This window comes from Cygnus atratus, chromosome 8 (assembly GCF_013377495.2).
Source record: "Cygnus atratus isolate AKBS03 ecotype Queensland, Australia chromosome 8, CAtr_DNAZoo_HiC_assembly, whole genome shotgun sequence".
NCBI classification, from domain to species: domain Eukaryota; kingdom Metazoa; phylum Chordata; class Aves; order Anseriformes; family Anatidae; genus Cygnus; species Cygnus atratus.
Window position 1 is genome coordinate 31720950 of NC_066369.1, and position 26727 is coordinate 31747676.

The window sequence follows — 26727 nt, forward strand, 5'->3', positions numbered from 1 at the left end:
GGAGATTTATTCCATTCACTTCAATAAATCAGGAATTTCGTCAAGTCATTTTTAGTCATTTTTCATTTTTCGTCTTATTTCACTGTTTGAGTCGTCTGAGCCCAGGCAATGAAAGTGCCTTTGTGGCCGTTATGTGGTGATCAGTTGCAGACATAAATCCCGATTATTTGTCATTTAAAGCCCTTTACTACATCATGCATATTTGATACTTTTGGTTCAGTTTCACGTGATAAGTTCTTACTTGTCTCTCCTTCATAATGCTGTGAAGAGGATAAGCTGCTTTGGTTATTTTGCTGTCATCTGCACCCTGCCTTTTGCAGCTGCGGCTGCGTGGAGCCTTTCTCGCCCCAGCAGGGTCCTAGGCGGGAGCTGCCAGCTGAGTGCAGCACAGCGCTGCACGGCCACGGACTGCACAGAGAGGAATACTTGCCTAGGTGTGCCTTGCAGCATGTTAAAGGCGTGAATCTCAAATGTTTCGTTTAATTAGAAAGCTGTTTTCTGTTTTTCATCCATTTACGATGCTAGATTTTTCCTAAGCTACTGGAAGACAGTGAGTGTCACTAAAAACCACTGAATACCATTGCTTCTTGGTGTGAGTTAGTTTCCTCACCACCGAAACAGAAGCCCTGTTTCAGGTCACCCATACAGCAGCCCCAAGAGGAGAGGACCCCGTGGGCTCAGTGCAGTCTGTTAAGCCAACACAAGGACCCCAAACAAGCCTCAGCTCAGCTCCAGCTGTGCAGTGTGCAGGCTTTGTGCTTATCCTTGTCACAAAAATACTCTTGTACCATGGCTGAAGTTAGATGCAGTTTCAAGGAGGTAACAGGCATCCATTGTACTTTTGCCGTAAAGAGACTAAACACTTTTAGTAGTTTATAAAGAAATTGATCATAAAATTACAAATATAGATGTCATGATTTATATATGATTTTCAATTGCTTATAAATGAGTCGTTTTCCTTTAGCAACTCTGCAAAATTATACCAAGATTGTATGTTCATTTTTATATTAAAATAATTATTGCTATCCTAGCAGTTCTAGAACTTCAGCTAATGTCGGGAAGCTGAAGTGTGTTGTTCTCATCTGCAACAATGTCCGTCTGATGTAACTCTTCTTACAACAACAATGTCATCTGAGCTTTATTATTCTGTAAGCAAATTTTGACTGACTGCTCCCAAGGAAAAATTTCATCTTAGAAATTTCCTAATCTGTTACAGGTCAATGCATAAACTGACTCAACTGGAGAGACTTGATCTGGGCAATAATGAATTCTCTGAGCTGGTAAGAAATGTGTTTTGGATGTTCTGTGCTTGGGAGATTAAACTTTTACTTGGAAGGCGTTACGGTATTGTGGCCACATGTTATGGTCACATTTACCTGTAAAATAGATTTGTTGTCTTCCATGAGGTCAGCATCGATAACGTAGTACACTTCATCTGCATCAAGCTTCTGCAGCTCAGATCAAAGTGATTCTCATTCTCAGCCGGTTGCTACTGTTGGACTACTTCAGTGTGAGATGAATTGGTGATCTTATTGTAAATACCTGGGTTAATTACGTGTTAAAATCTAGCATTAAATCCCAAATATATTAGAAATTACTGTTAGCAGAAGTAATTTTTTTACACCAAAAGCAGGTTCCCTGGGATAGAATGGCTTTCAGGAATTTTCCCAAGTCTTAATATAGAAAATAATCAAGTTGCTGTTCCCTTCAGGGAAGTTTTTACAATGTCTGTAGGAATTGACACTTCTCAGAAACAGTATGAGGTTGTTGAGTATGAGGTCAGTATGAGGTCCTAAGATGTTAGACAGATACATTTTTTCTAGCAATGTTTAAGTAATTCTGGTGAACTAGTACTACAGGCTTTTCACATGCTAGAATCTGGTTCATTCTGAAGCAAATGAAGTATTTTATCAGTTTCTGGCAGACTTTGAAAAAAATCTCTACAACTTTACAGAGTTAAGGCAAATTGAAAGTCTTGTTTTACCTGTGAAAATTGTGTTTCATCAAAAAGAAAAATACTGCTTAGGCTGAAACATGGAAATGTTGGTGACCTGATAATTCTCGATTTTCACAGCTGTAATGAATGAGAAATGATTTAGGGGAATTGCCCTTTTCTGTTTCTCTCACTGACATCTATAATGTTGAAAATAATAGAACATCCGATTACAGCTTAATATTATTGTAATTTTAAGGTTTGATCATTGCATGCTGCTGTTTTAACTATTGAATATGACAATTACAGACATTAAGTAGTTCATAAATGTGGTATATTCAGGAAAGCATTCAGGAATCAGCCTCTGTTAAGCTATTTTTGAGACCATAAATTATGTAAAAGGCAGAGTTTAACATGTGCTGCAAGATGAGATTTGGTCTTTCTTTTCAGCAGATTGTTTCTAAAACTCCACATTTCTCACTTCACTTATTTGCCTTGTTCATAAATTGCATACTGCCAATAAGCTGCTAAGAACAAGAGCTTCTAAGGAGTTCTTCTTTGTATTCATTTCATTTCCAAAGGTTTCTTACATTTCTTACAAGTTTTTAAGAAGAGCAATAACATGTAAATTCAGTTCATTTAATATACTGTTTGTTTCATTAGCTATCTGAGAGTGTGATGTGTGCTTAAAAAAAAAAAAAAAAAGATAGAGGGAATCTTTTTGTAAGAAAATACTTATTTATTTAGCTAAAAAAAAACAACAGGTTTCTGTAACTGTCCATAATACTATCTATTCTTTTCCTCAGCCTGAGGTTCTCGAACAAATACAAAATCTAAAGGAATTGTGGATGGACAATAATTCTTTGCAAATACTACCTGGGGTATGAAATTTTATTTTATGTAATCAAATCTGTTAAGCTAATAATTAACTATTTACCCTGCAGTAAACGAATGTATGTGCATTTCTTGAATGGGTGCATATTCCTAGTTAAAGTTAATTAAAGTGAATTAGTTGTTATCAAAAAATAATATAGTAGCCATACCCTAAAAGCAGACATAAATATGAAGACCTTTTAAATGTTGTGTTATTACATGATAGTGTCTAAATGGGAATGTGCCTGTTTTATTTAAACCTCTTGTGGTTTTTATTGTGAAGGGAAATTGTTTACTGTTGTCTTCTCGGACACCATACATTAACTAGCAGTTTTATAAAACCCTACTTGACTTTTAAGAAGGAAGAGGAATTATTAAGTAATCTAAATAAAATTAAAGAAAACAGGTGGTACATACATGTTCAACTATTCTAGAAGTGACTGAGACAGTGGAATGAAGATAGCATTCCATTCTAAAAGCATTCCATTTAGGAAAAAAAAAAAAAACTATTTAAAAATCTAACCATTAGGCTCATGGATCTATATTAGTGCTGTTTCTGAGTTCTTGCTACCCCATGGTAGAACTTGGATATTTTTTTTCAGTATTTATTGACGTAAATAATTTGATATTAACCAACAATGACTGGGGAAAGAGATCCCAGTCATTAACCTTTTTCCACACAGGTAGCAGATCTTATGTTTCACATAATGATGCTCCACTGGTGCAGGGAACTTTTAGAAATAGATCTAGCATAAAAACATTTAGGCGTTGTAAGGAGAAGTGGTATGTCCTCTTTCAACTTTGAACATTTATTAATCAAAATTCAATTTTCTGCATTGAGCAAGGACTCTTTTTAATCTAAAATAATTTATGATCATTTTTCATTTTGTGTTAGGCAGGATGACCAAATGGTCATCTTCAGTCACTGTACAAATGTCCACTTTTTGAGAACTTTGTTACTGGGAAAAAAAAGGCTGATTTTGAAACCATTTGTTGATTCTGATATCAACTGGAGATCAAGAACAGAAATATTACAGTATTATTGCTGCAGTGTAACTGAGTAGAAGAAATCAGCTATACAAAGGGTGTGGGCATAAATATTTTAACCATTATTCTATTTCTTTTCTGATGACAATGAAATTGGTTAATATATCCAGTGCTAAAATGTGTTCCAGACAGAGTCCTGCTGAGCTATCATAATCCCTAGAGAGGGTGTTCAGAGTTGAAGGTGTTCTGTAGATCTTGGAACTGAGTCCCAAGAAAGTTAATTTTTTTCAGGGAATAATTTATGTCTACTAAATCTGATTCTAGTAAGATCATATGTTTTATGAAAACATTCTCCAAGACAGGCTGTTTAAAACAGTTAATACTAGCCTTAAATTTTGACTCCTAGAATTAGAAAGGAATTACCAAATAGGAATTGATTTTAAGATTTAGAGATTTGTCAGGTTTCCAGTGTTGATAATTTGGTTTTAAAAAACAGTAGTCTGTGCTAGAAACAAAGATTATATTCAACTGTTAGAATGGCAAAGGTTGGGATGAAAGGGAGATTCTTCCCTTTTTACAACAACTCAGATCTGAATAATGATAATAAGAAACTGCCTACTTAGAAGCAGAGAGCAGGTGTCAGCAAGGTAGGAGATGAAAAGCAAGCTATATTCATATTGTTTAACAAATAAAGCTGTCTAAAATTATTAGCCTTTTTCATACGTACAGTAAATAACCACTAATAACCACTAGTATATGTAAATAACTTAAAAAAAAAACAAAAGCAAAAACAAAAAAACCACGAAAACTTTTGTAGAATCCATACAATTTCACAGGCTATTGCCGTGGTCTACCCAAATCTATAAAGCTCTCTTATAGACCATAAATGTTCATTTATCTGTTTTGAAATGTAATTTTGATATTGCTCATTTAACTTCTTTGTAGCAAGTCTGTACTTTTTGTGTATCACAAAGTGTTAATGTGAATGCAAGGCACTGCAAGCAGATGGCAACTTCTAGTAATGGTACTGTGCTGCCTTATCTCACTCCTCCTTTGCAATCATATCTGTGCCATTTGGTTGTAGATCCAGCTCACTCACTGTAAACCCAGCAGTGCTATCTCTGTGCTGTTCCACTTGTAGGTTTTAGTATAGGAAAAACAACAGCACCTTCTTTTGTTGATTTTTATTTTTGGTGAAATTTCATGTCTATAATGAAGTGATCATCTTGTGGTAATGAATCAAGAAGCAAATTACTTCTATAGCCTTAAACTCTTGCACGCTAAACAGATTTTCAAAGAAATTAGGGAAGAATTTCTGTCATGTTGATCATTGATGTTATAGCGGCAATTAAACACTGTATTCACAAAGTATACTGTTGGGATTAACCTCTTATAATTGAACTATGAATATCTGAAGTCTAATTTTAGATTTTATCAAATGTAGACAATCAGTACGACACAGAAAAGCATTGCCTGCATATCTAGCTCCAGTGGCCTGCTGGTACAAGTAGACGTGAATTGCAAGTAAATGTCTCTTGGATCTGTGGCCAAGTGACGAATTAATACAGCTGGATGACTTGGAGAGCTCAAACTTTCAGCAGATTTAATGCATCTGGAACACATGAATTAGTGTGGCGTGTCACTTAGTTTGGTACAGCTGACTTGCAGAATTAAAGGCTAGTTTAACCACAATGGATAGCATCTTAATAGGCCTTAGAATTTTCACCTGATCTCTTTAAAAGTCACAGAGAAACTAATTTTCAGCTCTGTTCCATAGTTAAGCCTTTCTTTTTGTGGCTTACTGAACAGGGAGGCTATTAGACCACTACTGATACTGCTTTGGTGAAATAAATAAAAAAGCATGCTGAGAGAACTAAATATAAATCCATATTACAGTTGTTTGTCTTTTAATTTAGAGATTGGCAAGCAGTTTCTATCTGTTCAAGTAACACTTTGTAACATGCTATTAAGTCTATAGGGAAGTTAAAACAGCTCGTGTACCTGGATATGTCAAAAAACAGGATAGAAACTGTTGATTTGGACATATCAGGATGTGAAGGACTTGAAGATCTCCTGTTGTCATCAAATATGTTGCAGCAACTGCCAGACTCCATAGGTGAGAACTCCATAGCTCATGTTTTTATAGTTGAGGAATTCTGTTTTTTTGTTTTGTTTTTGGTAGTGATGAGACTTCATGATAATTCATAGACAAGTAGAAATACTGCACTTCCTAAAAATAGGATACTATTGCTATTTTTTTGTCTTTTCATTTTTTTCAAGACTTCAGAAATATACCTAATATTTTACTTGTTGCCATCCAGCTGAACGTTTGATCTGTGCTTCATTTTGATGAAACATATATTCAATGGGACAAGAATGTGTTTGTATACTGTATATTTTCTAAAATATAGAACTTAATTTTTTTTAAGTTAGACATCATTGCTTATTTAAGAATATTGGAGAAAGCGAAAAAGGGTGAAATATTTTTCTATTACTCCCTTCTTTTCTGTTTTGTAGGACTGTTGAAAAGGCTGACAACTTTAAAAGTAGATGACAATCAGCTTACGATTCTGCCAAATGCAATCGGAAAGTGAGTATAAGTCTCAAGTTTTTCAACATTAAGAAAAATCTGTTTTCCCTTCTGCTTGTGGAATGTATTTTTTTTTCTGAATTCAAAGTAAGACAGAGAAGATGTACTGAATTACAAAGTAATTTCAAAATGTGTGCCTAACATGCAGCTTGTAACATTTACACTTGGAGCAACACCATTACTTTTGTGGACTTACACTGGCATAAGTGACGGGAAGGTGAAGTGTATCATATTTTTCAAGACAAAAAACATAAGAGGTATCTTCTGTATGAATCACTTGTAATTTGGATGATTAGAGCAACAAAAGTATAAGAAGTATAAGTATTTGGGGCAATATGTCTGTTTCCATAGCAACAGCTAGGACTTAATGCTGGAAAGAAAATGGCTATAAACCTCATGTGTATGAAGATGTCTGAAAATATTGAAGTAACATAAATGGAAGAGTCATGACAGTTTCATCGGTGTATACATCAAAATGTGAAAGTATTCTATAAGTAAACTTATTATGAAAAGCACTAATGATGCCCTTTAGATATCATTTTGTCAGATATTATATGATCGTTGGTACAAAATTCTGTTGTGTTGCTGTGTGCAGAGCTTTCCTCTATGGTCCTGAGTTTACTGCCTAGTGAAACCCACAATTTATTGTAAACGTCAAGGCAGGCTCAAGCCTGTCTCCAAAACAATGCAAAGAACCACCTACTTCCACGTATGACTATTCTTCCGTACACAGAAATAGGTGATTCTTTATATTGTTTCACACAACACATATCCCTTTCTATCATAAGATATCTTTAACATTGGCATTTTTGTAGGATACCCCTTTCCTCTACATATTTTACTACTGTAATTCAATCTAAACTGGCATTAGGAAAAAAAATCAGAATGCAGGGTCCCTGGCCACCTTTTACAGCCATAGCTCTTGCATTTTCATCTTCCTCCTCACACTAGTATTCATGCAGAAGAACTGGAGTTCAGCCTAAGAAATGATTGTTTGTCTGGTGTGACTGAACACATGGCTGTACCAACCCCGTGCTGTCAGCACAGAACGTGGAGAAAGGGGCAGGCGATGTCTCTGGCATCTGTGCGCAGAGTTGCTCTGAGACTCTGTGCCTGTGCTTACAGTCCAAAAACTATGCTCTCTTCAGCGAGTTCTAGCTCAACAAACCACTTCATCAGGAGTATTTTTCTTAAGCCAGTGCTGTTGTGAGCCTTCCAAAATTAAAGCCTGGAAAGCTTTTGGAACTTGTTCAAAAATATGATAGGACAGTGAGGTCTCTAGAATAGAAATAATCTCTAACCTCTATAGCTAGTGCTACACTTGCAGCCATTTTATAGTAATATTTTCAATAATAATTTAGTTATTTATATGACATTCAGGAAAAGAAAATCCAAATTTGTGAACTATGAAGACTGTAACATCTGAAAGCTCGGGTTTGGCTTGCTATGTTCTACTTCTTGCAGTGCCTTTAGATTTATGTGATATTAACAATGTGTAGTAAAAATTGGTTAAATGAATGACAAAAAGAAAATCTTATTGTGTAGCAATAACTTCTGACTGTGAAAGCTCATAAGGCTCAAAGTTATATGCAAAAAGGTTGATATAACGTCAAACATTATCTTTAATAGTTTTGAGGATCATTTTTATAACCTGTCATGACAATGCTTTCTTATTGATTGAATTGTTCAGATTGGTTTAGATTGAAGAGGATTCCCTCTTTTTTTCTTTTTTTCTTTTTTAATATCTGTCCAGTATTGTTTGTTGTGGATCCGTAATTGTATTTGAAGAGTTGCTTACTGCTGCTCTAAAAGGTGTATTTGCAGAACACTAGGTTAATCATCTAATATTATCACATTATTTTTGAATGATTGGTTGTTTCTTTCAAATGAAGTACTTTCCCTCATTTAATGAGGACAGTGTCTCCCACATCAAAATGAACTTCCTTTCTCTGACTCATCCATTTGGATAGTTTCCTACTGGGTCTCTTTCTCCTGAATGATAGTCATAGTACCCACTGCAGAGTATATTATTGTCACACAAAGAGTAGCGATGTGGAGGAGGGAATTCTCCCTCCAGGGACCAATTTCATGATGAGACACAGAGCACTTCAGCACTGCCTGAGTCAATGAGCAGCAGTGAGCCACCACCCTCATTTTTGGCAGTCTTGTTCAAAGGGCAAGCCTGTAAGTGGCATTTAGAGTTGGACCCTGCAGTATACTACGCACAGTAGACACAGCTTAATAAAATGTTTAAGCATGTGTTTATCAGAGGATTTATACTGATTAAGTACTTTACAAATCAGACCCAGGGACTGGAGATCGTATGTACAGGACCTGAGCAAGTGCCCATGCTCCCACTTTCTGGGTAGGAAGGTCATGAGGAAGGTTGTGCCCCATACATAGGTAATGGTGCAGTAACTCAGGAGCCAGCATATTGTGTCAGATGAGTGTTTCATGTATGTTTCTAGTCAACACCATATCTGACAGTATCAGATGCTGCAAATGAAAGTGCAAATTTCTGTTCCTGGGTCTACAGAATTCCTTTTGCTTGTTGTTGGACAGATAGTGGTGGGTGTGTCTAATACCTGGGATTTATGCTGCTGTGGCTGTCGGGAGAGAAAGTCTGTGACTGTACAAAATGGGGCTGAGACAGGCTGGAACTACTCTTCTATTCATGGCAGTCTTCATTCTCCGTGAATGTCTCTTTACTAATCTGCCTAAAAATATTCCTCATCTACCTTAGGACACATACTGAGAACTACCCATTTTAATGGGTGCCAAACTGAGTGGCAGGTTCATATCTGATTATTGCCTGTTCTTCTTTAAATCTATAGAGAACAATCTGAATTTAGCCCAAGAAGACGTTAAAGTTAATGACATTTTAGCTAAATTAGCATGATTGTAATTATAGCTGTTATTCTCAACATACTGTTCATCAAGTCATGGTGAATGAAAAATCACTTTCTGAGTTACGTATTATTTAACAATAGTAGTTACAGAGATAAATTATAGTTTCATGGGGACTTTGTTGTTTTTATTGTGGCCATCTTCTGTTGTCTACTGATGATGTCACCAGGGAGAAAAGAGGCTGGGAATGTCTGTGCCAGACAATATCTTTCAAATAAAAGTCTATTGTCTGATAAAGTCATTCTTCGCTGTCACAGAAACTTGCACAGTTACAGTTCAGAGAATCAGAGCTTCCGATTTCCATTGGAAACATAGTTGTTCAAAATTAGTTTATCTATTTTCAAGCTTTTCTGATAGTGTTATCATCAGTAAAAGGAAGAATGTGCACATCTTTCAATTTAACAAGTCTTCAAGTTGGACTTCCATTTGTCAAAGCATGTATTCCGTATGAAGTAGGTAAACATGTCTGGATTATGCCTTTACTGAAATTGGTTTGTAACTAGTTTGAAATAAATTATGGTAGATGCAAAGCTTATATTAAAGAAAAGCTAAAACCTAGCAGAGCTTTTGGATATATTCCATGCATCTCTTGCGCTAATCGCTGTATGACTCACTTTGGCTTTTCAGTCTACTGAAACACAGCAATTATAGGAAAGTTCTGAGAATTCCTTGTAAGGAATATCTATTTCTGGTTTCACATTTCATAAAATCTGAAGGTTAAAAGACCTTTTTTTTTTTTTTTAATTAAGAAACTGGGGTAAAGGTAAGTTAGACATACAATGAAGGTCTAGTCCAGCAGCTGTGACTTGTATATGTATATGTGTACATTTATGTATACATATATGTATAGGTGTATGTATATACAGGACTTGTAGCAGAGGTAAACTTTTTATTGGATCTACCAACACATTTGGAAAATGCTTCTGGGCATCTAGTCCCTTCGTAAGTGGACAGGGAGATGTTGCTAATCATAGAACTTGAGAGAAAAACATAGTACATGTGGAGCAAAAAAGGGACAGCAGAAGTGGGGAGTGATGGTAATAAAATGCAGAAGTATGCCGTATGCCAGTTCTATGCACTAGAAAGCTGAGTTTCTCTGTGTATACCAATCTTGGTGGTACAATGGGCTATGGATAACCTGGGCTATTTAGCTCAGCAGAGGAGTCTGTCTCTATTTCATCCTTTTCTGAAAATATGATTGCATGGAGGAAAGTTCAAGTCTCTTTCTTCTCACAATTTGACAGAATACAACAATTTAAGGAAAGGACTAAAAGAAAGTAATGGAGATTATTCCGTTTTTTATAAAGGGAAAACTTGAATCTTAGGAGATGACTTGTTTTGGTCTACTTTGTTTCAGCCCTTGCCATACAGATAAACTTTTAAGATCGCTGTTTAGCCAGAATTCTCAACATGTGAAAGATAAGCAGTTTTACAGAAGCTGTGTGTGACTAAAGCAAGCTGAGATTACTTTGCTGAGTTTGGATCCAAGTTCATTGTTTTCACTACTGATCTGTTTTAGAAATGATGTCAAGTGCATGAGTTGGAATGTACATGAAGGCAATTTCTGCATTATTTTTTTTTTCCATTTTGCTCACCGCTGATATTTCTCTACCTGTTCTATGTCTTTGTGTGTTAAGACTATAATTTTTTTGTTTGGCTCTTCAGTTTAGTATGAATTGCCCTGATCATTGTGAATTTGGAATACTTGGAAAACTTGCTCACTGCAAAAAGTAAGAATGATAATATGGGAAGCTCAGAGGTCTTTCTTAAACTGTCCTACCACTTATGACTGATAAACAGTGTTCCTAATAGTTCTTAAAGTTGTATTATTATAGACTTCTAGGGAAATTTGCAATAAAGTTTCCATCTTCAGGGTATGGCATCTGAAGAAGCGTGATGGTTTTAAACTTTCAAAGGTTTTAGATTGTTAATTTTTATTACCTAACCCTTGTACAGCATCTAACGACTACATTTACAATTTCAGTTTATCTTTATTAGAAGAATTTGACTGCAGCTGTAATGAGTTGGAGTCCTTACCTTCAACCATCGGTTACCTTCACAACCTGAGGACGTTGGCTGTGGATGAGAATTTCCTTCCTGAACTGCCCAGAGAAGTGAGAAGCTGATTCTGTTTCTAAATTAGATTGAAATGGTTTGTGGTAGGCCTAAGACTTCATCCATACTATGACAAATTATCTCTTAAAGCAGTTATTTCTGCACAGTGCTGAATACCAAATCTTTCTTACATACTCAATAGTAAAATAGTAAAAACTAAACTAATAAACTCATGTAAAGATGAGAATATCACTCAAAACCAGTAGTTCAGGTAATGTAATGTAGTGCATTTCCCTGAGATTTCTGACAGAGAAGGACAATATTTTCTGACTTTGGATTCTGTATTTTCTGTTCTTTGTTATTTATAGGAAAAAAAAAATGGCCACCTTCTGACATAAAATTGGTGATAATAAATTTTATCAAAATCCTAACATCTTTGTTTTTTTTTTCATTCCCATAGATTGGAAGCTGTAAAAACGTAACAGTGATGTCTCTGCGCTCTAACAAGCTGGAATTTCTTCCTGATGAAATAGGTCAGATGCAGAAGCTGAGAGTGTTAAATCTGAGTGATAACAGGTATAGTTCACATAATTTTCCTTACTCACTTCACAAGAATTTGTTTTAAAAGAATAGATAATTCTCTCTAGATATTGTTAAAATACATTTATATAAAATACATGAAAGCATATGAAATACAGAGAAATTATATTTATGAATACTTAAGTATTTAAACTATATGGAAAAATTCTTGATTTTTTTTTTTAATTTTTATGGTTCAGTTTTAATTCCATGACCTCCAAAGAAAAACTTGAATGTGGGGAGCATCTGGGTCTCAGTGTGCTTTCAGAGATGAAAGACTGTTTACTTATTTTATCACCTGCTGTTTCCACATGAAAGTGTGATATTTGGCTTTAAAATTGTATATAACTTTATAATATTTAGTGTTGTGCCCTGCTTGAAAAATTGTGACAAGCTGTTATATAGGAGATCAGTAAGTGCAAACATATTACACGTTACCCTGACTCCACTGAAATCAAAAGAAAATGTTCTGTTTCCTTCAGCAGGGCAAAAGTGTTGTCAAACAAAAACACAAACCAAACACCAGATTCTCTGTTCTCACACACTTCACTGTTCCTCTGAGAAATGGAATGCTTAAAACGATATTTTCTTGGTACTTATGCTGTGCTCCCATAGGCATCAGAAACGACAGACTTTTCCATGGAATTTAAAGAAACATATGTTCCAAGAATATGTTAATTTCAGTACAACCACAGAAATACAAATTTGTCTAATAATGCAAGAAAAAAAAGGTGTGTGAATACCATTCTGTTCCAAGTAGCTATCATCTGTACTCAGTAAATATCAGGGGAAGAACTTTGCGTATCTGTGTCTGATTTACTGTCATCAGTTTCATTGTTGAAATTAAGGTTGATCATAAACTATAAAATCAAGATATCCCTGTAATATATTTATTCAAAATTATTTACTTAATTCTATTAGATCATTTTCCTCACTGTAGTTGTGTATCATAAAGTGCATTATGTATGGACCAGAATGTAAAGATAAACTGATCTCCAATCTGTGCAGAAACTGTCCAAGTCCCACAATCAAATCTTTTTGGGTTTCATGTTCCAGTGCTTTCACAGGGACATGGGAGGACTCTCCCATCAGTATGTCACCACAGTAGTAGAGGTTTGTGGTCTTATCTGTGGAGCTACAGACTGGAGCTGTGTTTTAACTTTAAATTCCCTCAGGCTGGCACATCCAGGTGTATGGTGATCCTGAATACATAAGTGATACAGATGAAAGCAGCAAATATCAGAAACATGGTGAATTTTCAGATGGACACTTCTGGTGGCTGCTCTACTGTGTTGCTGCCCAGCCAGCTCTAGCAGCATGCAGGAGGGCAGGGGGTGGGCACGGGGCTGGGGAGGCAACAGGACGGCGCTGGCTGGGGGCATCTTAGGGACTCCAAGGAGCTGCAGCTGAGAGTGCCCTCACTGGCACATTAAACCAATCTGAGCTGGGTCACTCTGACCCCTTTTCAAACCTGTAATCATGCCATGAGTGTGTGTTGAGAAAGCAGAAAATTAGTCTTTTTTCTTCTTTTCTTTCCTTTTGCCAAGTAACTTTTCAGTCAGATCAGCTGCATATTTCAGGCTTGTGACTACATGTGTAATTACTGCTTATGAGTGCTGTTGCTGGGGTGAGAGGGAGGAGGTGGCTCACTGCTGGCAGAAGGCAGCGGAGGTGGTCAGAGTATGCAAGGCTTCTTGACCAAGCCGACCTGACAGCTGGCTGCGACTGAAGCAGCAGTCCTGCCCACTTGCCTTTTTCCCCAGCTGCCCAGAGATAAGGGAGCATTTGGGATTTCCATTGTGGGGTAAATGGTGGGACCAGCATCCCAGCAGTGTGATGTTTCTTAGACTGGAACATGCCAGTCACTGTCCTGCCCACTCCCTTTTTGTGCTGGATGGCAGCCCTGCATCTTTCTGCCTTGGGCTTACTCAGGGCTCATTGGACAAATGACTGCAATGACTTAATTCACTGAAATTTCAGGAAGTGATCTTTCTTCTTGTTGTGTTTGCTTTCTGACACTCCCCACATGTTCAATTTACTTGCAGTGGAGTCTGGCAAACACCAACGCCAGCTGAAGGTAAACAGTGGCTGTGCACCAAATGGGAAAGTATAAGGAGTGCAGGAGAACTGGGCCTTTGCCTGTTGGGATGGGAAGCTGTTCTCTCAACTTGATGTGAAAAACTGTACAGTGAGTTACAGACATTCTAGAACTAGCTGAAGAGCAGAGTCTAGACTAGGAGACAGAGGAACTGGTTGAATTATCTCGTACTTTTCTTGAGCGGTCCTTGGGGATCATTTTTTCCTACTTTGTTGACATCAATTCCGTCTGAGGTTAAATGTTGCCCTGCTGAGACATTGTGATGATGGTTTTTTTGTGGAACTTCCTACTTTAACAAAACTGAAAGTTTTGGCACCAGCATGTTTGCACGAAGTTCAGATACCATCTTAAAATTGGATTGGGGGGTGCAGAATTTTCCATTTTCCCATTTTCGTATGCATATTAACATTAAGGTATCCACTCTTTCTTTGAATGAGTCCACATGTTCATGTTAATAAGGAGAGTACTTGGGCTCTGCTTGTTGCTAGGAAGCTTTCCATGTTATCATAATAGTTTTGCCCCTCTGCTCTTCCTGCTTCAGATATGACAGAGATGGCAGAGCACACCGGCTCTTTTCCTGGATAGCGCTCTGAGCCATTGGAAGAAGAGACACAGACATGCAAGCAGAGCAGAAAGGCGATTCTAGAGCCAAGGGGTCAGTGCACATGCTTCACCCTATAGCTCTGGGCTCCTGAGTCCCGGAGCATGGCTCAGCCTTCTCTCTGTCAGCCTGTTCTGAGACATGCCGAGACCAGAGCCTGTGGGCTCCAGCGCTGAGGAGATCACCAGAGATCGCTCTCACAGAATTTTTTGCATGAGAACTCCAACCTTTGCACAAATCTTCTAGAGTCACTCCCTGTACTACTAATAAATGGGGCTGGGCTATTCATATTATCATATGTTCTTTTAGAATTTATCTGTCAGTTCTTTCTGATTAGCTCCCTCCTGATACCAGAGAGGATTTTGTGTCCATTCTGTCAGGTTGCTCATGCATCTTCGTGTGTTATTTTCAGAGGGAACAGACTCTGTCACCATGACAGTCAACCCATGCTGCATGCTGGATGATTGTCACGGATGTACAGTTTTACAAAGGGAACACAGTCGTCCATTGGGTATCTGCCCACTGGAGATTCATCCCAGTGAATGACATGTCAGGGTCATCTTCTTCCAGTTTGTCACATGCCAGATTTTATCTCCAGTGTCTACAGCTGTGGCTGTAAATGCTGAACTGATGTGTCCAATAACCTCTTACCTCATTGCCTTTATCCCAGTGACTTTCTCTGTTAGTAGCTGGGCTACTCAAGTGTTTATTGTGAGATGCCCTTTTGCCACCAACAACGTTAATTCTGAATATGTTCCTCATGGCATGGGAAGTGCAGCCCAGCTCCAGGCATGCAGAGCACAGAGACACTGGTGGCTTTGAACTTGCCTTGCTCAAGTGCATGGAAAATTTACTGTCTGCTCTCCAAATGGTCATGCATACAAGGAGTGATGGACAACCTAACTGTGAAGTAGCATGTAACGAGTTAAAAAGAAGCCCTCTCTTCCTTGTGTTATCTGGAGCCTATCTGGGTATAAATGTCAAAAATCTACATTTTTCATGTCCTCCTGTATCATAAGTGGCAGATTTGGTTTAAAGTCCTCGTTGGATATCTTTCAGGAAGGAGACAAACCTGGCATAGACTTCTTTGCCACTTAGGCTAACAAGAATCTCAAATCTTTGTGAGTTGACACATTTTGCTCAAAGGTGGGTCAGTGTTTGGAGTCCCTCCCTAGTGCATTTTTAATACTATGGTTTCAGGTACTGCAGGCTTTCGCTCTTGTTCTGTCTTCCGAAGGCCCTCATCATTTTAAGATGAACCTTGCTTATTTCAATTGACCAGAAGCTATTTTGATTCCAGGATTTTCTACAGACATTTATGTTAGAACTCCATTTTAACCAGGGAATTAGATTCCAACTTTTCTTTCCCAAGCCTTACACTCTAAGACTGTATCTGTACTTCTCATCTCCGTGGTTGGGAGTCCTCTTTCCTTTTATCTTTACAGGTCCAAACCTTTTCAACCCTGTTACAGACCGTACACCACTGGGAAACACAGTATTTGGTTGTCGCTACACAATAAAAGGCAATGGTGGGCTGAATCCTGACTTGCTATCACATTGCTAAAGTGGAGTCTAGTGAGGGTTAGTGTGCACCTGACCAGAGCTTGGGTGGCTTCACCCTGTGCATTCTGGAAAGTTTTGAATCCAGATACCTGCAATGCAGCTACCTGGAGATTCATCCTTGCCTTTGCCAGGAATAACAGTATCTGTCTCCAGTGCTTCAAGAACCAATGCAGCATTTGATAAAGTGGTTGTGCAGTTACTACTTGCGTGAAAAATACTGAAATCTCCATCACGTAATGACACACTGGGGTAGCTGCTCGGATTCACTCACTGCTAAGACTGCACATGGGATTCATTTAAAGAAAAAAAAAAAAAGATGTCTTACCAGTAACCGGTGTTCTTCACAATGTGTAGTCCACATATACATTTGTCTTCCATCTGCTTCTCCTCTCTCCTCAGAGTCCTTCCAGGTATGAGTCCTGTGATTGAGAGGTAGAATTGTTAGAATGTACATTTGGGCTACACTTCTCAAAGAGCATCGGTTACTGGTAAGTAACCTTTCTTCTAGTTTTAGATTGTTCTTGCAGAAGAGCTGAAAGAATCATTACCTTTCTGTATTTGCACTGCTTCTGCTTCTGTCCTGGGGTCTGAACTCAATTACTACTCTGAATCTCATGAACAGAAGTTAGATGAAAAAAGATCCTAAGAAAAGATCCATTCCAAAACAAAGGACTGTTCCTTGGTGTATCTTTTCCTTTTCTGTTCAATTATTTAATTGTACAATATTGCTTATTGCCAAAGAGGTAATTGTTTCTGTCCATTAGTATCCACAGGCATTCTTGTGAACAGTATATTGAAGCGTTAATATGAATTATGTTCTTTTAAACTTTCACACTCCCAAAACCCTGTTGTTGTCAGTTTGCTGAGTGTTACTGTAGAGAACTGTCACAAGTAGCAACTGTCTCTGGGCTTGACGAACTGACTGGTCTACTCTAAATTACTCTAAAGTCCTCATTCCAGCGTGGTGTAACACAATGACATATAGTTTCTTTGAGGTTGTGGGGTATTGGGTGCTAATGGTCTTAATGTTCAGGGATGTCATTTCAAAAAGTGTGCTGTTGTTGCTGTTGTTGCTTTAGTTTGGTTTTATTCACCTAAGGGAATTCACAGGACGTTTCTTTTTTTTCCCCCCCCTTTTTTTTTTCTCATATGAAAACATTTTATGTGTGAAAATTAAATACAATAAAGAACATATGCATTTCTTGCTTTTCTGAACTATTACTGTGGAGAGTTAGTTTGCTGAAAAATCAGTTGGTGCTTTAGCATTTTCCTTTTAAAAAATATTTCTATTAATAACCTTTAAACTTTTACATTTGCCAAAGCCATACATGATTTTATACATATTTTAACATAACTAATATGAATACAGAAAATGTCTGTAGCACTAAAAGATTTCTTTATTTTGTTATTACATGTTTAGCTCCTTTTACAAATCAGTTTAAGAGACTGCAAAACAAAGTTAGTGATTTAAAACTTGTACAGGAATGCAACTGTTGTTTATGCAAGAAAGCATGTGCAACAGATGGCTGCCAAGTGTTAGAAGCAATGTAGTTGTTCTGAAGATTCAGAGATACTGCCTTCCCACAGAACTCAAGCCTCTGGATGCCCTTCAGCTGGTGCCTGAGGGAACGGGCGCAGGAGCTATGGCTCTGTTTCTATTAGCAAGTTCCCAATCCTGACTTCTGGATTATGGCTGCTCTGAAACAGTCCTACAGCAGCTTCCAGTGGGCAAATGGCCTCATGCAAAGGTTATTTACTCAGGCTGAGCAGAGTTTCAGCCATAGTAAGAATAAGTTATTTTGGTACAGCAGAATTTGCCTTTTCATTGTAAATTGATTAATTTGGCCATCTTCTTAATATAATTAATAATTAATAATTGGTTATTCTTAATAATTAAGAAGATGCACCTATTAAAGTTTCATCTAGCATTGTGAATATATTTTCCTTAGATTTATAAAAACAGTTATACATGTAATTTTCCATGCTGTCTAGTGAGATGCTTCAGCATCTAAGCATAAAAGTTATTTGTTGAATAGCATATTCATGGACATTTAATTTCTTTGTGTTAATATCTGATTGCAGCCTTATATTAGATAAATGGAAGCAGTTCAAACTAATCACTTTTTTATATTACTGAAGGACAGTTTTCTCCTTGGGGGAGGCCAAATCTTTAACTGAGAATGCTGTGAGTTAGTTCTTTGAAATCAGTAAAGTTATGATGATTTATACCAAATAGGATCCAACTCCCAATCTGTAGAAAATAATCAAACTACATCTATGCATAAGTAATATTTGAGGTGCTTTGTAGCTGTAGCATAACCTTATGTTGACTGATGAAGCTATAAAAACATTTATGTATTTACCTTTCATGGTTAAACTAATGTAGTGTAAATGGCAAGTATAACAGGCCTTGTTTTGAAAACGGGTAGAATACAAAATCACTTGGTAATTCAGTTGTTCATGAAAGTCAGAGTGCTTGCATTTGCATTTTTAGTGCACATAAGGAGAAATGTTCATAAACTTTATAAAGTTTAAAAAGCAGTCTTAAAATTGACAAAAGAAATTGCAGTTAGAAAAAGAGGATGAGTCTTATCTTGATGGAAAATTTTCAAAAAATGGTACTGATTTTGGGTGCCTCCATTCTTTGATCTCTAATTTCAGATTTTTTCTTATTAAAGACTCCTTAAAATCAGTCCTCTTCAGATGTTTAAAGCTAGGTGTCCAGGCTTATGTGCAAAGACGAATGAAAAATGAACAGTTCTGTGTTTTATTTGAATATGGAAATGGAAAACCAGCTTGGAGATCCACTTGCCACACGTCATTTCTGAAGAGTGCTTACCAATTTTGCTTCTCCCTTTGATACACACTTCTCAGCTTGAGTTGGAAACTTCACCAGTAATGCTCTGCAGGCAAAGCTTTCTATGTAGTTCTGAAACACATCCTACGGATACTGAATCCTAAAGTGTAAAGAAATAAGGGTATCACTTGAAAAGCCAAACCTTTTATCTTTTTATATAGAAAGCAACAACAACAACAAAAAAAGCCCTGAATAAAACATCTAGATAAACACTATTTAAGAATCTTTATGTTAACTGTTAAAGCTTAATCTTGTCACCTTAATTTATAAAGAATATCTCACTCTGCCCTATTCCAGAGAAAAGCGTTGATTTAAATTTAAACACACTGCAGTATGCATTTTACAGGAATGAAATAGGAATGCAAGTTAAATATCAGGAAGTTTAGGAATTCTATCCTGTCTTGTGGCATCAATTATAGACTTAAACATGCACACATATGTAAAGATACTCTAATCTATACAAGCATTCAGTTGGAGATTATCTCACAACACCGTGTGTGTGTATATATTCACGTCAATTTATTTCTCTTCTGTAGATAAGTCATCTTTAGTATAAGGTATTCTTATTAAAGTCACAGTCTTTAAAATGTGTTACTTGCAGTAAGTAGACACCGCTTTCAAAAATAACACAATATTTAACAGTAGTATCTTTGTAGCAAAAAATGCACCCAAAGTAATTCCACAGTGGATGCGCTTTCAAAACGCTGCATAGAGGCAATGGTACAAAAGCTTGTGAGTTACATATCTTCCAGATAGATTTTTAGTACGAAGAAGACTGTAGGAATATTATCAGTTGTTTAATGGTAGAGGGACAAAGGATTCTCCTGATGATGCTGTGCAGGTGCAGTCCCTTAGAGCAGAATGCCTGTCTTTATTTGAGGTGCAAATGAACATATTTGTCAGTCCTCCCCACAATATCAGTTTGTCTGACTCTCTCAGAGAAGGGCTTTTCCTCTCTTCTTTTTGTTAAATCACATTTAGATTTTGTCTTTGTAGTCAGTCCTTTGGCTGGTCCATTTCTTTCGACAGTCCTCCAGCTCTTTAACCTTCTGTAACACAAAGATGGAGGATATCAGGATGTGACTAGGACATCCCTCTCTGGCTTAGTACAGGCTGCAAAGTAAAAATAATGTGTTCAGAATGAGTTACTTACTGGGAAAAACGTGAATGAAGTTTCCACAAGTATCTAGTCATGTTTTCCCTGTTCCCACATGCAGATTATTTTAGGAGATGTGTTCAAGCATGTAATTATTTTTTTTTTAATTTATTTGATTTTTAATTTCATTCCTAACATTTCTGCAAAAATGAATTTTAAGTTATCTTTGAGTAATTTGTGTTCAGAAATTTAACTGATAAATAAAAGGGTTTATGTTAACTACACTGAAAACTGTAAGGACTTTGCTATAAGTCTCACTGGGATTTCTTCTGTGTTATAAGCTGTAACTTGTGTTGGTTATAAGTTATAAGCTGGTTATGTTACAGCCGTGGCAAAACATTGGTATCTCCTTAGTACCTCTAGGGAATGAAGTCAGTAGTTTTAGAATCCAAAAGTCTCTGTTAATGTGGAAGCAATTTAAGGGGAATCCCCTTAGTAAATTACTATGTTTTAAAAAAATGTGAGAGAAAATAAAGATATGATAGCAATTTCTGTATGATCGAGACAAAAAGTTTGGCATACAGATTAAAAAGGAACTATTGTGGAAATGAAGTATTCATGTTGTTCCATTATCATTTACAGACTGAAGAACTTACCATTCACTTTTACTAAACTTAAAGAACTTGCAGCTTTGTGGCTTTCTGACAACCAGGTAATGGCTTTCAATATTCATAATTTCTTTAGTAAAGTACTAGGTAAAGTACTTAGTAAAGCAAGGGCCATAAATGAAGCCTATAATTTAATACATGACTGTAGTAGAATTTAATACATGACTGTAGTAGAATTTTAGAAGCGTTTAGTCCCAGTCCAGCTTGCTACTTTCATACCAAGGTGTAGATTCTCCTGGCTGTCATTTATTACCTCTTGCTTCTAACTAACCTTCTATATCCTGACAAAAGTAGTAATATATAGTAGTAAATAAAGTCCAGAATTATCAAGAGAATGTTTTTTAAATAGAAAATCAAGAGGTAAGACTTTTTTATTAGACTTGTTCTTAGTTTGTCCCACTCCATATTCCATCTATGTCTACATTTTTGTCTTCTGCCTTTTCCTGTCCATGCTTCCATTCCTGCGTATTTTAAACTCCATTAAAGTCAGCGGGAGTTTAAAAATGTAGAAGACGAACAAGTACTCCTAATCTCGTTTTAGAGAAAATTCTCATTTATGTTCCTTTTAAATTTAAGCATGCCTTTCTTAGTTCCAAGGGGCTTGGTTTACATGTCACTACTATACATTCTTTAGGATTCTATTTTTAAAGAAATTTTGTAACACGAACACAGAGAAATGCAACAGTTAGCCAGCATCTGAGCACTAAAATAAGTCCCCCATCAATCTTTGCCAGTATTGGTGGATAGAATAATTTTGCAGTTCCAGAATGTGACTTTAAGTGGAGAAAATCTCAATTAATAACATGCTAGAAATGTTCAACATACCTAACAGCTTTTAATAATTGCAATAAATTCTCATAATCTCTTCTTTCTCACCTTACAATAATGCCCAACATCAGATATTATACCTCCTTAACTGAAGTTGATCAGGGTAATTATCATGCTACTGGAAATTAATCCATCCTTTTATCTGGATGAAGAAGCCACAGGGACTCTGGCTCTGCTGCTGCCTGTTTGCAGACCAGGCGCATCCGCCCGTGCTGAGCTTGGCTGAGGGCAGAACCGTGCAGAGCGGCACAAACAGGGCTGTATCTTTGTAGTGGTACCAGACAAACCTCTGGGCTCCTGCCCAGCACATAGCACTCAGCTGGGCCCCCAGACAAAGCCAAGTGTACTGCAGCCAATAGATTTACATCAGCGCTTGCTTATTGCATTTCTCCTTAAATTTACTTTTTACTTGTATAGCTAATCAAAGAATTGTAAAGCTGAAGGGAGGGGAGACTAATTGGGAGAGATAATAGAAACTTATGAGTAAATTTTAAAGTGCTAAATTAGGATTCTCCTCCTGTTCACTCTTATTTCCATCAAAAAACTAACATTGCATGACACCTCCACTCAGCCACAGAACATATATTTCTTTTTAAATCTACAATATTTTTTCAGCATTTTGACTTTTCAGTGATGCATTTTAGATCAACTTCTATTCTGTGAATTGTGACAGTCACTCCTACATTAGAGCAAGGCAATAAAAATAATCAATTGAAGTAAAACCTAATGGTAAAATCTGAATATTCAAGGTGCTTCCATGTAGCTTGCACCAGGGTTACGCTCAGCTGAACCAACAGCGATCATGAACTTATCTGTCGTTAACCTTGGCTTAAAACAACTCGCAGCCATAATGTGGGTGTTCTATTGTACAGTTGCAGCTCAGTTGTTCTGATCCTGTAGCTTCCTCACTGGTGCGATTCTGAACACACATTCAATATTTCTGACATTTAGTGTTCTTCAAGTGGCCCTGGTGGGAATCACAGGCAGACTAGAGGTGAGGAATGGGAGAGTAAGAATTTCCATCGAACTAACGCTGGTTTTAGTCCACGGAGAGGATTATTTTTGCACAGAATTTTAGTTTTTCCTGTATTATCTATTTATCACATACTAAAATCTTGTTTCAGTTAACACACATGCTCTGAGTGACCAGTCCTTTGTTTTGCCTTTCCTGTACAGTCCAAGGCTCTCATTCCACTGCAAACGGAGGCTCACCCAGAAACAAAGCAGAGAGTGCTGACTAACTACATGTTTCCCCAGCAACCCCGCAGTGATGAAGGTAAAACATCGTCAGCAGTTCCTACACAGGCAGGAACAGTGCTTGTTCAGGTAGTGGAGATAAAAGAGAGGGAGGGGTTTCAGACGTGGTTCTGTGTATGAGTGTCTCTCTTCTGACACGTAAAGCCAGCAGCGCACACGTAACAGCCCATATCTTGTCACACACAAAGGGCTCCTGTCCATTAATCTCAGGATTTACATTTTCTTTTACGTTTTCGGAAGAATGGCCTTGTATAAATGATTTCAACCTGGGCATGAAGTGTGTGTGGGGCAGAAGCCAAGGGTCTAGCTGGAGCTGAGCTGGGCCCGCTCGGCCTGCAGTGACACTGGGCCTGCCTGAGGGAGCTGGGGTGGGGGCACCTCCAAGACGTGCGGGTGCGGAGCTCTGGGCCAGGCCCGGCTGGGGGCTTGGCTCCTGACATACCCCTGTTAAGTTGGAGTCCCTGTACCCCACTCCCCTCTGCCCTGAAACCCTCTTGCTTTCCACTGTTCTCCTTCTGATTTTAGCATTAAAACTTGTTTGTAGTGGTTTGTCAGTTAATACTTTCATTACCCCCCACAACAGTTTTAAGACAGTCACCCAAGATTATAGGATTCACTAAGAATTTGTCTTTTTAGGTCATTTCCAATCGTTTGCTGAGTGCACTAATCCCTTGTTCTGTTCCATTGCTGTTTGCAATTTAACTGTAGATTTCCAGTCAGACAGTGATAGTTTTAATCCTACTTTATGGGAGGAGCAGAGACAGCAACGTATGACTGTTGCCTTTGAATTTGAAGACAAAAAGGAAGAGGAGGAAAATGCAGGGAAAGTTAAGGTAAGCTCTGTTTGATTTTTTTCTGGTACTCATGTGTTATGGACAGGGTCCAATATACTGATCTTGAACTATTTCTGTTTTATAAATAAGCAGAAAATACTTGAAACCATGTTTCAAGTATAGCAGTTAAGAAAGAAGAACATACCTGCTCTCCCTGAAGTACACAGTACCAGGTAGTCTGCTGTTGTCTAGACAGCAAAACTTCAAATTAGGAACCCTGGTGTTGGATTCCTAATGTGACAGGTGTCTTATCACTAAGCCAAAATTAACACAAAATGTTTAGGGATTTAGGATTACCCTCCAGCCACCTAATTCTTTAGAAATATTTAGACACTATATTCCATATTCCTCTCAATGTGGAAGTTGATGAGCACTTTGCGACTTCTTGGAGTTATGCAGGAATGTGCACCACAGGGGGTATCCTTCATCAGTTATGTAACCTATCAAAAACTTGAAAATGTCGATGTCTATGTTTTGAATAACATAAAGGAATTACCCCAGATCAAACACTTTACAATGCACATTTTGAACTGCAGTAGGATACCCAACCTAACAAGTGTTGCCAGAGACAAAAATCATATGAGGATATTAAAATCATATTTTACTTTTAAAAAGGACAATACTATTAGCACTAAATAGTTAACATCTGGTTTAGATATTTTTGGAAATTTTGGATTTTTTGTTTAATGTTTTTCCTAATTAGGAATTTTCATCCAAGTCTTGCAACTAGAGATAATTGACTCTACTGCAAAACAGAACTTAGCAAAGTAAAAAACTACTTAGCAAACCAGAAAAATGAAATCAAAAAGCAATCTTTGACTATGATAAATAGATTAAACTGAAATTTTACCCCAGGTGAACTGCAGATTTATGGCTCATGTATGGAAAGCAGAGCATCAGGGAGAGTTTTATGTTGTTCCACTACTTCTTATCATAATTTTAACTGTTAACAGTATGGCTGTCCAGATGTGCAAAATATGCAAAATAACTGAAATATTAACAGGGAAATAGATATAAGTTTCTAAGATCATAGAAGAATTTAACTGTATTATATGCTAGTTGCAAGCATTATTCTCAATATTGAAATGCAATAGAATGTCACTTAGCCATTTTGGTTTTAATATATTTCTGAACTCTATGAATGACTGAAACAAATGTTTCCTTCGAGTAAGTTGTTTTTGTAGAAAAATTATATCCTTCATCCACTAAATGGTGTTCTTGTACTTGAGTTCCAATGCTGCCATCTGCTGTACGGAAAATGGGGAGGCAAACACAGCCAAGACTTATTACCATATTTTCAGGTTTCCTAGAAACAGCATTTAGTGAAGATAGGAGCTGGCCTGTGCCGTGCTGTGAGCAGCTGCCGTGGCGTGGTGTGACGCCAGGCCTGGGCACACAGCACCAGAGCTGCTCAGGATGCTGTGGATGCTCCGATTGCAGTGCTTCCTTCCTGGGCTGCCTGCTCACGCCTGGCATGAGGAGGGCAGCTGTGGCACAGCCGGTCATGGAGGAGCGGTTTGTACCATGTGGGTGACCCGTGGCCCCCGGGGCTGCAGGTCTCCTAATGCTTTGTCTTGGCCTGATGAAGGTTGTGACAGTCTTCATCCTTTGTATCAATGTGGGGGGAAGAGTCCAACACTAAAATATATTTTCTGGAGTTTTTACTTATCTCTTCTCCCTCTCATCCATAGAGAGTGGATATACCAATGCTGTAATATACAAGTCTGTTTCTGCATGAGATTTCTCTATTCCCATATACAATCATAGAATCATAGAATTCTAGAATTAGAGAATAATTTGGGTTGGAAGGGGCCTTAAAGACCATCTGGTTCCAACCCCCTACCATGGGCACAAACCCCTCCCACCAGCCCAGGATGCCCAAATCCCATCCAGCCTGGCCTTGGGCACTGCCAGGGATGGGGCAGCCACAGCTCCTCTGGGCAGCCAGGGCCAGGGCCTCACTGCCTGCATGGTGAAGAATTTCTTGCTAATGTCTAATCTAAACCTACCCTCTTTTAGTTTAAAACCATTACTCCTTGTCCTGTCACTATACCCCCTGACAAACAGTCCCTCCCCTGCTTTCCTGTAGCCCCCTTTAGGTACTGGAATGCCTCTATGAGGTCTCCCCTGAACCTTCTTTTCTCCAGGCTGAACAACCCCAGCTCCCTCAGCCTGTCTTCGAAGGAGAGGTGCTCCAATCCAATATTCCTCTTCTCTATAATGATCCTAGTATCTCTTCATCAAACCAAACCATTATGTTTTGCAGCTGATGCCATAGTCGTTGCTTATACAGAGAAGAATTATTAAATGAAAAGTTAAGCAAGGAGCTAGGAGCTGATCGGATACTTCCTCCCATCTGTGTTTCGTAAAGAGAGCATCTTTCCTTTCTTATATCTCACTGTGTGTACACCAGATACCCATAAATACCTGTAAGTTTGTAAAAATGGAAAGTGAGGAAATAACACTGCTCAAAACAAGGAAATCTTACCAGACTTTGAAAGGAAAACTGTAGGTATGTGGGTGACGGAAAACACCCTTTTTTCCCAAGCTATTAAAAAAAAAAAGATCTCATATTTAATTAATAGGGTAGAACCACTTACTTGCATCCTTCTGGTATGTCTGTGCTCTTTTCCAGCGAGGCTAATTCATCTGCATATATGAATGAACCTAAAAGTGCCATAAAGAGTTGTTTGATTCAACTGTTCACAAGCATTCATTTAGATGCATGCACATGAGCTAAAAGCTAATTTCTGGAACCTTTTGTGAACTTAATGTGTGTCAGTCCATCCATGTGTTGCAATTGGTTGTAGGGAGTATTTTGCATTTGCAGTTTCAGCAGTTTCATCAGACCTTTATGGGATGAATTTGAAGATTAACCAATTAGCAATAGGTGGTAATCAGAAACAGTGTTAGCATTTTATAAAAGTGTAAATAGTTTTTCCTTTCTATATTTCACAGTTAAAACTGAATTCTCAGCCAAACTACATAACATTGATTTGATT

At 37.6% G+C, this 26727-nt stretch overlaps 1 protein-coding gene across 1 annotated transcript in view; it reads left to right on the top strand.

Annotated features, from left to right (window-relative positions):
* Positions 1-26727, top strand: part of LRRC7 (leucine rich repeat containing 7) — a 156947-nt gene that overhangs the window by 97072 nt on the left and 33148 nt on the right. The window contains exons 8-16 of the mRNA XM_050712363.1: positions 1217-1280; positions 2740-2814; positions 5765-5909; positions 6311-6383; positions 11275-11404; positions 11806-11921; positions 20782-20851; positions 22812-22911; positions 23601-23725. Of these exons, the coding sequence (XP_050568320.1) occupies positions 1217-1280; positions 2740-2814; positions 5765-5909; positions 6311-6383; positions 11275-11404; positions 11806-11921; positions 20782-20851; positions 22812-22911; positions 23601-23725 (898 nt within the window). The remainder of the gene's footprint in view (positions 1-1216; positions 1281-2739; positions 2815-5764; positions 5910-6310; positions 6384-11274; positions 11405-11805; positions 11922-20781; positions 20852-22811; positions 22912-23600; positions 23726-26727) is intronic.